At 48.6% G+C, this 12522-nt stretch overlaps 1 protein-coding gene across 1 annotated transcript; it reads left to right on the top strand.

The window, feature by feature from the left end:
- The first annotated feature begins 7101 nt into the window (after positions 1–7101).
- LOC128850831 (olfactory receptor 14J1-like) lies at positions 7102–8082 on the top strand. Its single transcript, XM_054055844.1, has one exon. The coding sequence runs from the start codon at positions 7126–7128 to the stop codon at positions 8080–8082; it is 957 nt and encodes a 318-aa protein (XP_053911819.1). The 5' UTR covers positions 7102–7125.
- The last annotated feature ends 4440 nt before the right edge of the window (positions 8083–12522 follow it).

Genomic DNA, 12522 nt, shown 5'->3' with positions numbered 1-12522 from the left:
TGGAGTGCCAGGGGATGCCAGAGAGAGAGCTCATAGTATGAAACCTGACCGGTGGAAAAAACTGTCGCTATAAAGCAGCACTAAAGAATAAGCTTGAGTAAAGAAACTGTGTATGTATCAATGACCTGGATGAAGGCATTGAGTGCACCCTCAGCAAGTTTGCAGATGACACTAAGCTGGGTGGAAGCGTGGATCTGCTGGAGGGTAGGGAGGCTCTGCAAAGGGATCTGAACAGGCTGGACTGCTGGGCTGAGGCCAATGGCATGAGGTTCAACAAGGCCAAATGTTGGATCCTGCACTTGGGGCATAACAACCCCATGCAGTGCTACAGACTAGGAGAAGTGTGGCTAGAAAGCTGCCTAGAGGAGAAGTACCCGGGCGTGTTGGTTGACAGCCGACTGAACATGAGCCAGCAGTGTGCCCAGGAGTCTGGCAGAAGGATCCCACTCATCTGCACAAGAAGGTGGACATTCCCAGGTATCACAGAAGGTGTGCCTGACCAATAGACGTGTTCATGGAGCCGGTCAAATGCCAAAGTCCTTTCCTTTATTTGTAGCCTTGATGACTTGTTGATGTCTAAACACTCTCTGTGGATGCTGACGTTGACTGAGCAGCCTGGTCTGACATCAGAGCTAGTGCTGCTTGGAGCTGGGCTTTGGGCTGGAGGTCACCTGAGCTCTATTATTCCCTAAGTTCTTCTAGGAGCAGAAGATGTAGAGATCCACTTAGCAGGTTTTCCTGAGCCTCCCCAGGAGGCCTAAGTGTGCCCTCACACCTCATGCTGTGGGCCCCTAACTCCATCCTGGCAGACGTCCTCCAGATCCACTCCAGTTTCTCCACTTTCTTTTTGAACGGTGAGACCCTTTGGGTCCTGTGGCATTGTCCTGGTGCCAGAAGAGTGAGGGCAGTGATTGTCTCCTTTGCACAGCGTCAGGAGTTGCTCCCTCTGCTGCCTTCCAGGGAGTGGCTGCAGGTGGGCAAGAAGTTGTCAGGGGACACAGCCAGGAGAGCTGACCCCGACTGACCAGAAGGAGATCCCATAACATAGATGCCACTCTCAGCGAAAAAAATCGGTGGCAGAAGAAACAGAGATTTTTATTGTACGAGGTGATGGGTGATGGTAGACTGTTAGGATTTCTGTCTGCCTGAGGGAAGTGGGAAGTGATGGCATTTACAATGGTTGTGGGTTTGGATTATGTAAGTCTTTTTTCTTTTTTCTTTCAGTTATTAAACTATTTTCAGCTCAACCCACATATCAAAATCACTTCCATTGAGCAGCATGGGCAGAGATCAGCTGGCTGAAGAGTGCTCTGAGGAGATGGTCATGGGCACCCTGGTGCTTGCTTGTCCTCACTCACAAGAGACCTTCACCAATTCTGTGCTCTTTCAATAGAGATTTTACAAAGTAATGTGAATTTCTCCTGGAAATTCCTCTACCTGGAGAAGAGAAGGCTTCAGGAAGACTTTATAGTGGCCTTCCAGTAGCTGAAGGTGGTCACCAAGAAAGCTGGGGAGGAACTTTTTCCAAGGACATGGAGTGGTAAGGCAAGGGGGAATGGCTTTAAACTGGAGAGGGAAATATTTAGATTAAACATTAGGATGCAATTGTTTACAAAGTAGTTGGTGAGGCAGTGGCCCAGGTTTCCCAGGGAAGCTGTGGGTGCCCCCTGCCTGGAGGTGTTCAAGGCCAGGTTGTATTGGGCCTTGAACAGTCTGGTCCAGTGCAGGTGTCCCTGCCCATGGCAAAGGGGGTTGGAACTGGATGGGCTTTAAGGTCCCTTCCAACCCAAACCATTCTATGAATCTGAAAAGAATGGTAAAATGAACTTAAATAAAAACATGTATTTCTTAGGTGCACTTTGAAATCTTCCTCTTTAACCACACTGGGAAATGACTCCAAGGAGATGTACAAGGCTTGAAGACCTGGAGAAATCTCCAGGAAGACAAAGAGCTCGTTAAGGCTTTCTGTATTATAATGAGACCCAGGGTGGCTTTGCTGATGAGTCCTTGAACCTCATCTTCTGAGAGGAGAATGAAGAAAACTCTCAAGAAGTTAAAAGCAGAACTCAGAGTTCCTTGAAGTATTAATTGGTCTCAGTGAGGATGGTTAGTGACAAAGCTTCCCCAGGGACTCGTTAGAGCTGAGAATTGGAGGCCATGATTGCAGGCAGGCAAAGGCACTGTGCAGGCAGCTGTGATGCTGAGAAAATCCTGGGTTTGCTTGGTGAAGCAGAAAGGCCAAGGCCTGACCCCCAGGCCCTGGGCAGGCAGATCTGGCTTTGACTGCAATGACGCTGGTGTCATGAACATCCTCACAATGCTGAACTAAATTGGGAGCAGTTATTCCATGTCATCCCAAACACAGGCCTGTAGGGTTACATGAGATGCCAAGGCTCTCACACCAAGATCCACGCAGTTGTAGAAGGTTCGGGTCATAGAAGGGCAGAGTCATAGAAGTGTTGATTCATAGAAGAGTTGCAGAAAACTTTTGTGTGAGAAAAGTCAGGTGATAGAAGGGTTGGATCACAGAGGAGTTATAGAGGAATTCAATCATAGAAGTTTTATCGAAGAGTTGGGTCATAGAAGTCTCATAGCAGAACTGGGTCATTGATAATTAAGGTCATAAAAGAGTCATAGAATATTCAGGCCGTGGAAGAGTCGAGTCACTGAAGTGTGAGTTTATTGGTGTTTTAGGAGGGTTTGTCCATAGAACGGTCACAAAAGTTTTGGTTCAGAGAAGGGTTGGGTCAGAGAAGAGGCTTGGAACCATCAGGTAATAAAAGAATCAGGTCACAGAAGGTTCATAGAAGAGTCAGGTCACATAAGAGTCATAGAAGAGTGAAGGCATAGAAAGTCACATCATAGAACAGTCAGACCAAAGTCAGGTCATGGAATGACGTATTGTGTCATAGAAGGCTCGAGTGATGGAAAGGCCTGATTATATGAGAGGCAGGTCACAGAAGAGTTGAGTTATAGATGTGTCAGGTCTTAGAGGAGCAATAGAAGAGTTCAGTCATAGAAGGTTCCTACAAGTTTCAGGTCACAGAATTTTCTCGTAATAGTAGAGTTGAGTCACAGAAAAATGAGGGTTGATTTGGATAATAGAAGAGTTTGGTCGTAGAAGGGTCATGGAAGAGTCAGATTATAGAGGTGTTAGGTCATAAAATGATTGGGTCATAGATTGTTCTGGTCTTAGAGGAGCCAGGTCATAGCAAGCTGTAGAAGGATCATAGAAGAATTGGGTCATAGAAGGCTTGAGCCATAGAAGGCTCGGGTTTTAGAAGTGTTGGGTCATAGAGGAGTCCTAGAAGAGTGGGGTGGTAGAAGAGTTGGTTCATAGGAGAGATGGTGATTGAAGGCTCATTGAAGAGTAGGGTTGTAGAAGGGGTGTGTCCTTGAATTGTCTAGGTCATAGAAGGGTCATAGAATTTGGGGTGATAGAAGTCCTAAAAGCACAGCTGGTGGCTCATATAAGAATAATACCATGCAGGAGTCAGATCATAGAAGGGTCATTTAAGAGTAGGATTGGTTCATAGAACAGTTGGGTTGTGAAGGGTCGGGTTAGAAGGGTTGGGTCATAGAGGCGTCAAGGCATTTGTGTCACAGAAGAGTGAAAGAAGACTTGGGTCATAGAAAGTCATGTGACAGAAGACTCAGAGCATGGTCAAGTCATAGAAGGTCACAGAAGGCTCGAGTCACAGATGTGTCAGGTCATATAAGGGACGGGTCAATGAAGAGTCAGGTTATAGATGAGATGGATCATAGAGGAGTAATGAAAGAATTCATTTCCAAAAGGTTCATAGAGGTGTTATGTCACAGAAATTTCAGGCCATAAAACATTTGGGTGCTTGAATGGTCATAGAATATGTAGGTCATGGAAGAGTCAAGTCGTAGAAGCATAAGAGTTTAGTCAGGAGAAGGAAGGATCGGGTCACAGAAAAGTCTTAGAAGAGTTAGGTCATAGAAGTATTGGGTCATAGAAGAGTTGAGTCCCAAATCATTAAGGTTATAGAGGAGTTTAGTAATAGAAGGATGGTGAGACACAATCTGCCCAAAGGGAATCCAGTCTTCTTCTCTTTCAGATATCCAGAAATAGAATCTGAGGGGAAAATGTCTGGGGCATAGTCTTTATCTCCCCTGCTCATCCATTGGCCATTTCTGGAAAGGACATGCAAAGTGGAAGAAGTGCCAGTGGTCAGGGAGTCTCCATGGCCTTGTGAAAATGATGGAGAATGGCCTCACTGGGACATCATCCTGCTCACTCAATTCCCTGGGATACTGTCCCTCCTGTCCCACAGACTGGGAAGAATTGTGTTTGCACAAGTGATCCCTGACTTGTTCCCCACCCACCCCTGGTCCATCTCCTCCAGAGTCCTGTCCTGAGTCACAGTGGCCTGGGAGACCTTGCTGGGGAAGACAGGGACAAAGAAGACACAGTCGAACTCAGATCTCTCTACACCTGCTCTTCCTTGATTCAGCAGTGGACAGACGGGGTCTTTGTTTCTGTGGCACCAGGCAACCTCATCCCTGCCATGAGGAAACCTGGACCAAGCGCCCAGACCCCGTGTGTGTGAAGGCTTTGCTTAGAACAAAGACGTGTCTGGTACAGAAGAGAGCTGAGTGTCATTCCAGAGCCAGGTCGAAAGACCCAGGATAAAATTCCTGAATTCATTCAATGGAATAGTTCCCCACAATTTAGAGGAATGAGATCACTCCCTTTCACCTTCATGTTGTCCTGTCTAATCCTGGGACAAAAATATTGATTTTCATGGCCAGCTGTTTTTCTAACAGGAGCAATGACACTGCAGGACAGAAGTGTCTCTGCCAGCTGAGAGAGGGAACATCAGGGATGGCTTCAGGCTGTTTCTCAGCAGCTTCCCTGGAGCCCCAGGGACACCTGGAGGGAGCCCCGAGGGGGCAGAGAAAGGGCTGCCTTGGGCTGCTCCTCTGCTGCTGAGCTGGGCTGGGCTCCTGGCACGGAGGGAGCTGGTGGCAAGTGGGCAGCGCTACAAAGAGCCATCTCTGGGCAGGAGCAGCTCCTCTGCAAAGCTCAGCAGGGCTGAGGGCACTGCCTGCAGGCAGCGAGGGGAGAGGAGGGAGGCACAGAGAGGGGAAAGGCAGGGTGGGGTGGGAGGAAAGAGGAGGCTTCATTTGGAGAAAGACCTTCACAGCCCTTCTCCAGGTGAGTCTCTGGGTGCAGGACAATGCAGGTGCAGTTCCTGGAGGGATCTCCTAAAGCCAACACAGCCACAGCCTGTGGGATCTGTCAGGAGGGCTCTTGCTGTTTCTCCAGCAGAGAAAAAAACAGAGTCAGTGCTCAGCCTGCCCGGGGAGTTCCCCATGGAGGCACACAGAGAAGCTGTGGGGGGAAGAAGCACCTCCTGGCAGGAGAGGGTCTTTCTGCTATCAAGAGGTGCTGTGTGAGTCAGGGCTGCTCACAGCTCCAAATGCCTTCAGCATATTTCTAAGAGGACATTCTAAAGGGAAGATCAGGGCTGAGATTAAATAAAAGATAAGGAACTTCAGGGAGTTTGCCTTTTCACTTTCCTGCCCTTGGGGAATTTCAGTGGAAAAATAGAAAAAAAGGCTGTCATGATTGAAGAAATCAGTGAGACTCCTGAGCTGTGTCCTTGAGGGGTCAGTAGGTCTGATAGGAGCCTCCTAAAGTGTCTCCAGCTGCTCCTCTGCCCACGGACACCACCAGCATCACCTCTGCTGGACCCACCAGGCTCAGTCTGTGCTGTCCTTTTCTGCTTATAAAAAAAACCCCCTGTGCCCAGCTTTACCCGGCAAACAGGCAGGTTTGTGTAGGGCTGGGGGAGAGCAGAGAGGGTCAGATGGGGTCTGTGAGCACTGACAGGGAGAAGGTATGGGACAGGGAAACACATCCCAGATGGCAAATATCCAGGCAAGAGGGGCAGGGACAGAGAAGGAGAGGAAACTTAAAAGTGATGTTGTGGGAGGGAGAATTCAGAGACAGCTCTGTGTGCTCCCCTCCAGGGCAGCCCCTTCCTCTGAGCAAGCCCCCTGGCCTCCTCTCGCCCCCAGCAAAGCCTCTGCCCTCAGGGCTCTGGGCTCCAGGGCTGAACCCCCTCCTCTGCAGCCACAGCTCCAGTGCCCTCTCCAGAGCACAGGGGCTGAGAGCAACTGCCCGGCAAGGTTGGTGTCTGGGAGGGGGTGAGCACAGCTGGGGAAGGGGAACACTGTCTGTGTGCCCGGCTGCCTCTGCCCTGGCCTCTCGCAGCCAGACCCTCACTCTCTTTCTCCCTGTTTCTCCCCTTGTCTCTGTTCTTGCTGTTGTTCTCTCATTCTCACTGCCAGGCTCTCTGGGGATGGCAGTTGCAGCTGTACAGTCACTCACTGCCCTGGTGGCTCCTTTCCTGCCATTGTGTCCATGGGAACCCGTGTCCCAGCTTTGCTCTGAGCTGTGAGGCTGTGGGCAATGCAGTCAGTGGGGCTGGGGAAGGAGCTCAATCTCCTGTAATCAAATGCCATCCTGAGGACATTTGTCTTTCTCCTTAGGTGTCCTTCCAAGCTGTGAGCTTCCCTCCATTAATGCAAACTGTCTTACCACAGCATCTTGGTGTTACCTGAAAGCCTCATGGAGAAATGCAGCGAAGCTACAGCCCAGGAAATGCTGCTGGGTTTGTGAAATGAGCCGTGTGTGTCCTGGGCTGACAGCAGGGGCTGAGACCTTAGGAAAGGGTGAGACACTGAGTGGTGTGAGGTGGATCCCTCTGCTCTCAGCAGTGGCTTCTCAGGGTACCATGGGAATGTGATCCCCCTTCATCTCAGAAAGGTGCAAGTCCAGAGCAGCTGGGAACAAGAGCGAGGGACAGAGCAGCTCCCCTCCCTCTGCACTGAGCCACAGGCAATGCCCTCACCTCGCAGGAATTGCTTTGTTGTCCCTGAATGCACATAAATATTGAGGGTTTTTGACATCTATGAAAATCTCAAGCCAATATGGGAGAGAACTGTAAATAACCCTCTCTCTCTCTTTCACGTTGGAGACTGTAGAGAAGTTTTAACTGTAAAATTATAACACTGGGGCTGTGTGTATTGTGTTAAATGGCTTTGTCGCTATATTCTTCTTCATGTTCAGTGCTTCATATACGGAGGCAGCAGATGTCCAACAGCAGCTCCATCACCCAGTTCCTCCTCCTGGCATTCGCAGACACACGGGAGCTGCAGCTCTTGCACTTCTGGCTCTTCCTCAGCATCTACCTGGCTGCCCTCCTGGGCAACGGCCTCATCATCACCACCATTGCCTGTGAGCACCGCCTCCACACCCCCATGTACTTCTTCCTACTCAACCTCTCTATTCTTGACCTGGGTTCCATCTCTACCATTGTCCCCAAATCCATGGCAAATTCTCTCTGGAGCACCAGGGCCATCTCCCACACAGGATGTGCTTCTCAAGTCTTTCTCTTTCTGTTTTTCATTGCAGCAGAATACTCTCTTCTCACAGTCATGTCCTATGACCGCTACGTTGCCATCTGCAAACCCCTGCACTACGGGACCCTCCTGGGCAGCAGAGCTTGTGTCCACATGGCAGCAGCTGCCTGGGGCGCTGGGTTTCTCAATGCTCTCCTGCAGACAACTAATACATTTTCTCTGCCCCTCTGCCAGGGCAATGCTGTGGAACAGTTCTTCTGTGAAATCCCTCAGATCCTCAAGCTCTCCTGCTCACACTCCTACCTCAGGGAAGCTGGGATCAGTGTGTTCGGTGCCTGTTTAGTTTTTGGCTGTTTTGTTTTCATTGTGGTGTCCTATGTGCAGATCTTCAGGGCTGTGCTGAGGATCCCCTCTGAGCAGGGACGGCACAAAGCCTTTTCCACGTGCCTCCCTCACCTGGCTGTGGTCTCCCTCTTTATCAGCACTGCAGGGTTTGCCTACCTGAAGCCCCGCTCCATCTCCTCTCCATCCCTGGACCTTGTGGTGTCAGTTCTATACTCAGTAGTGCCTCCAGCATTGAACCCCCTCATCTACAGCTTGAGGAACCAGCAGCTCAAGGATGCAGTGTGGAAACTGATATCTGGGTGGGTCTCTGAAGCAATAAACTGCTCATCATATTCTACATAGCCATTTTCATGGAACTCATAGCACATCCAGTCTGGCTTCTGTATATTTTGTTGCTGGTGGTTTTCTTTAGTTATCATGATGTCCTTTCCATTCCATTGTTTACTGTTCTTTTCTGACTGAGTTCTGCAACTGAGGAGCTGTGCTCCCTCTCTGTTGAAACCAAATAAAACACCTTCAGTGACGGCTTTGTTTTTCCTGAGAACTTTTCCTTTTCTTACTGGTCGGCTGTGTAAATGTGGAGCTGTGCTCTCTGTGTGTTTCAACAAAATAAAGAGATATTCAACGACATTTGTTCCCTGATATCTTTCCTCCAAAGCCTTTTTTGAGTTGCAGGGACAGTTTCTGTGAGCATGGGTGGAGGGGATAAGAGTTCCGTCATGGCAGCCCTGCCAGGCACCAGCGCTTGATCTCCCAGAGCTGTTCTCTCTCCCCTTCCACACTCTCCTCCTCACCCCTTGCCTTGCTGGAAGGCCTGAGGGCTCTGAGCTTGGTCACAGCGGTGCTGCGTGGCAGTGCTGTGCCCGCAGGCAGGGACAGGCAGTGGGCACTTGTGGGACAGAGCTGCCTCCACAACAGCCTTTCCACAAAGAGAGGAGATCTCCTCAGGCCTGCACTGAGGTCTTAGGGTTTCTTTTGGGGTTTGTCCAAGAACCTGAGCCACTGATGAAAACACCAGTGTAAAGATAAGCACTGCAGGTGTGATGGGTTTGGGAAGGCTATAGTTTTCTTTCACATCCAGGCCTCCTCTGGGAGATCTTCAGGACAGGGTCTGGTCTGTGCCCATGTGCCCTGGAGCACCCACAGAACCTGCCCCAGGACAATCATCCTGGAGTAGCCCCTCAAAACCACCATTCCCAGCACTGCCCTCTCTCTCCAGCTTGGAGATACTCTTTGTCCCTCCCTGAAAGGACACAGAATGAGGAGCTCAGATTCAAAGTTCACACTGTTCAGACAAGATGTGAGCATGTACGTCACGTGTGTGAGGTGAGATGAACCCAAGAGAACACAAACAGCTCTTCCTTGAGTTCCATGAAGGTCTGTGAGACAGTTTCTCAAAGTCACATTGTGTTGAGATCAACATCCCAAGAGTAAGTGCCTCAATGTAGCACTGGGATGTGCTTTCTTGAACTGAGGTCTCTGTGTCCATTCCTCATATCATGAGGCATCTCAGACAAGTACAGAGTGGTGGGATACACCACAGGTCTGAGTGCATCTGATTCTCTGGGAGTCCAGAGAATCCCTGTGACTCTTGCCTTTGTGTGTAAATGGTGAAAACTTGGTGAATATCCTTGGGTGCATGAGGAGTCCACGAGGCCAGCTGAGATGTGGACTCCTGACAGAACCCTGGCATTTCTGTGTGTGCCTCCAGGAAAAACCCTACCGGTCCAGGGAGATTCATCTCACCTGCCTTGGACAGGCTCAGTGTGAATGTTTCTGTCTGCTGCATCACCCTTGCCTGTGACCCTTGAATGTGCTCTCAAAGGTGCCAGAGCAATCAGAGCAGTTCTGGGGTCCTTGGAAAAGGCAGATGTGGGTGGCAAACGTCCCGCAGGCATTTCCAGGCCCTTGAAGGACAAGAAAGGTGTTGACAATCAAGCCCCAAGTGCAGAGAGAAGGAAATGCAGGTAGGGAATATACCGGTAGAAACCAAATATGGAAAGATAGGTGTCGTTGTTGGGATGGACACGACATTCAAAAGTTTGTGAGCAAAAGCCAAACCTTATTGTTTTACTGGCCTCTTTATATTTTTTGTTATCTATCAGGCTGTGTTCATATACTAAAGCTGTTAAAGTGATTTGTTCAACCGCTCTGTCCACGTGCCTAAAGCTTTACTATGATTCGTTGAACAACACTGTCCATTTGCTACCTGTATCTACTATTTTTATTGCCAACTTTCCAATAGATGTTACTTGTTTCACTTCCAAGATTCTTCTTCCAGGCTTTCCAGCCTCGTTATGGGAACACGTGTATCTATTCAAGGTCAATATCCATTTTCTCTGAGTCCTCACACCAGCTGTGGACTCCCACAATTCCTCCTTTTTGTATTTGTGCTACAAAAATTTTCCCGACAGTCCCTTGCAGGGCCCTTTGCAACAAACTGATCAGAGAAGGCAACATTAATAACACAATTACAACAGTAACCAGAGTCAACAACCCTGTTTTTATCAGTGATAACAATCATCCTGACAGTCCCCATCCTTTAAACAAGCTATTCAACCAATCTGATCCATCATCTACTTGTAACTTTTTCACCCCTTCTTTTAGAAGCTGAATGCTTTTATATATTGTTTCCGAATGATCCGACAAACATCCCTGTCTGCCCCGTTAACAGCTACGTCAACAGCTACCCCAATAAAATTCCACCACTGGAGTTTCCATAACTACGGAGATAAAGAGCAATGACTGTGCTGGAGATGTACCCCTTTTCTTCTTATTTCTCTTTGCCACAAGCTCCTACATTCCCACAAGCACTGTTAGTGATTCCAAGGTCTTTTAAGCCAGTTAGCAACCTTCAGAACAGCGGCCGCTTGCTCTGCGTTTGCTACTGATATCCTGGGCACACCAAGGCATCGGCCGCCTGTGTTGGTGCACACACGACAAAGGAATCCTTTATGCTCGTGCTGATTCAGGGGCACAGTCTTTTCTCATCGAGTTCAAACCCATACACGCTTTCTCCCATATCTCCTCCTTTTCTGTTTGCAATCATCACAGCCTTCAAGGGTAATCTGTAATGAAAAACTGTTATCTAAACACCAGTCTAAATATTCTATTGTAATAGAGAAAAAATGTTAATGGCTCATTTCCAGTTATTTGTACTATTCTTTTTCTGCCTTTAATGATGATACCTGCAATTATCTGAATTGGAATAAATATGGTTTCCTTAGGTTGATAAACAAATCCACTCTAATATCACAAGATCTGAAAGCACAGGTACCCATTATGCTATCAGACCAAATGCCTGACAGAGTAACAAAACCAAACAAACACATTGGATGACCATCGAGTGGTCTCTGGGCTTTTCTCTGAGTAATGGCTTTTTCAATTTTGTCCAAAGTTTGTTGTGCTTCACTCGTAAGAGTACGAGGTGTTGTTAAAGCCATGTCTGCCTTAAGAAGATCAAATAATGGATTTATTAGTAATACCCAAATAAGGTTTAACCAAAATGATTGTTCCTCGTAGCTTTTGCAAATCGTTTAAAGTTTTAACTGCTGTTTGCAATTTTGCTGAGGTTCAATTGTGGCATCTAAAATTTTCCACTCACAGTATTTCCAGATTTGGATTTTTTCAGGTGCGATTTGAAGGCCAATTTTCTCCAATACAATTTTTGAAATGGTGTTAATTGAGGTTTGGGTGATACACAGCTCAACCGCTCTGTCCACGTGCCTAAAGCTTTACTATGATTCGTTGAACAACACTGTCCATGCGCTACCTGTATCTACTATTTTTCTTGCCAACTTTCAATTAGATGTTACTTGTTTCGCTTCCAAGATTCTTCTTCGGGACTTTCCAGCCTCATTATGGGAACACGGTTGTCTGTTGACGTCAATATCCATTCTCTCTGATTCCTCAGAGCAGCTGTGGACTCCCACAGGGTGACACTGATGGTGACCTCACACCCTCCTGCTGCTGCTTTGAGCTCATGAGTCAGATGCTCACTCCTGTGTGCTGTGCATGGGTTCTGCTGATGATGGTTCCTCCAAAAAGCCATATTTAGTCTTGTTTAAACATTATTGTGATGTCATCAGGAGCCCCACACAAGCCGTGTGCCTGCTCTTTTCCCAAAAGCTGCTCCAGCACCAGTGCAATCCCAAGCTCGTACATAGCCATGTGCCTTCTCCTGGCCCACCCACCACTCACCCACAGGTGACCTCCTGGCATCTACAACTGCCATGTCTGCTCCTGCTCTATCGGGTGTTCAGATACCACTGACATCCAAAGGAGCTTCACAGGCCATGTGCCACCTCCTGGCCTATCACCTGCTCAGGCACCGGTGACCTCACAAGCACCTGCACCATCTACAGGCCTTCTCCTGACCTATCAGCTCCTCAGGGGGGAGTGACCTCATAAGAACTGCACAACCCATGGGCCTTCTCCTGGCTGTGGAGGAATCAGACACTAATGACCTCACCAACACCTACACAAGCTTTTGTCCTTCCCCAGGCCTGTTGGTTCCGTGGGAATCAGTGACCTGACCACCATGTATCCAACCTTTTGCTCTCTCCCCGCTTATCAGGTACGAGTGAACAAGTGACCTCACAAGCTCCTACAAATGCCACGAGTCTCCTCTTGGCCCATCGGCTACTCGGGCAGTGGTGACCTCACAAGCACGCACCGACCCCTTTGCTGTGTGATTGTCTTTTGGGGTGACCCCCTCGCAGCAAAACTCTTACATAATCACCTCCTCCCTCCCCCAGCAGGATGGGGGAGACCATCGCCAGG

Source organism: Cuculus canorus, unplaced genomic scaffold (assembly GCF_017976375.1).
Source record: "Cuculus canorus isolate bCucCan1 unplaced genomic scaffold, bCucCan1.pri scaffold_93_arrow_ctg1, whole genome shotgun sequence".
Lineage (NCBI taxonomy): Eukaryota > Metazoa > Chordata > Aves > Cuculiformes > Cuculidae > Cuculus > Cuculus canorus.
The sequence above is the reverse complement of the archived record's forward strand: the minus strand, read 5'-3'. Positions and strand labels throughout refer to the sequence as shown.

What these genes read in the sequence shown, in the direction of transcription:
- LOC128850831 (XM_054055844.1), top strand. Translation starts at nt 7,126, where the DNA reads ATGTCCAACAGCAGCTCCATCACCCAGTTCCTCCTCCTGGCATTCGCA.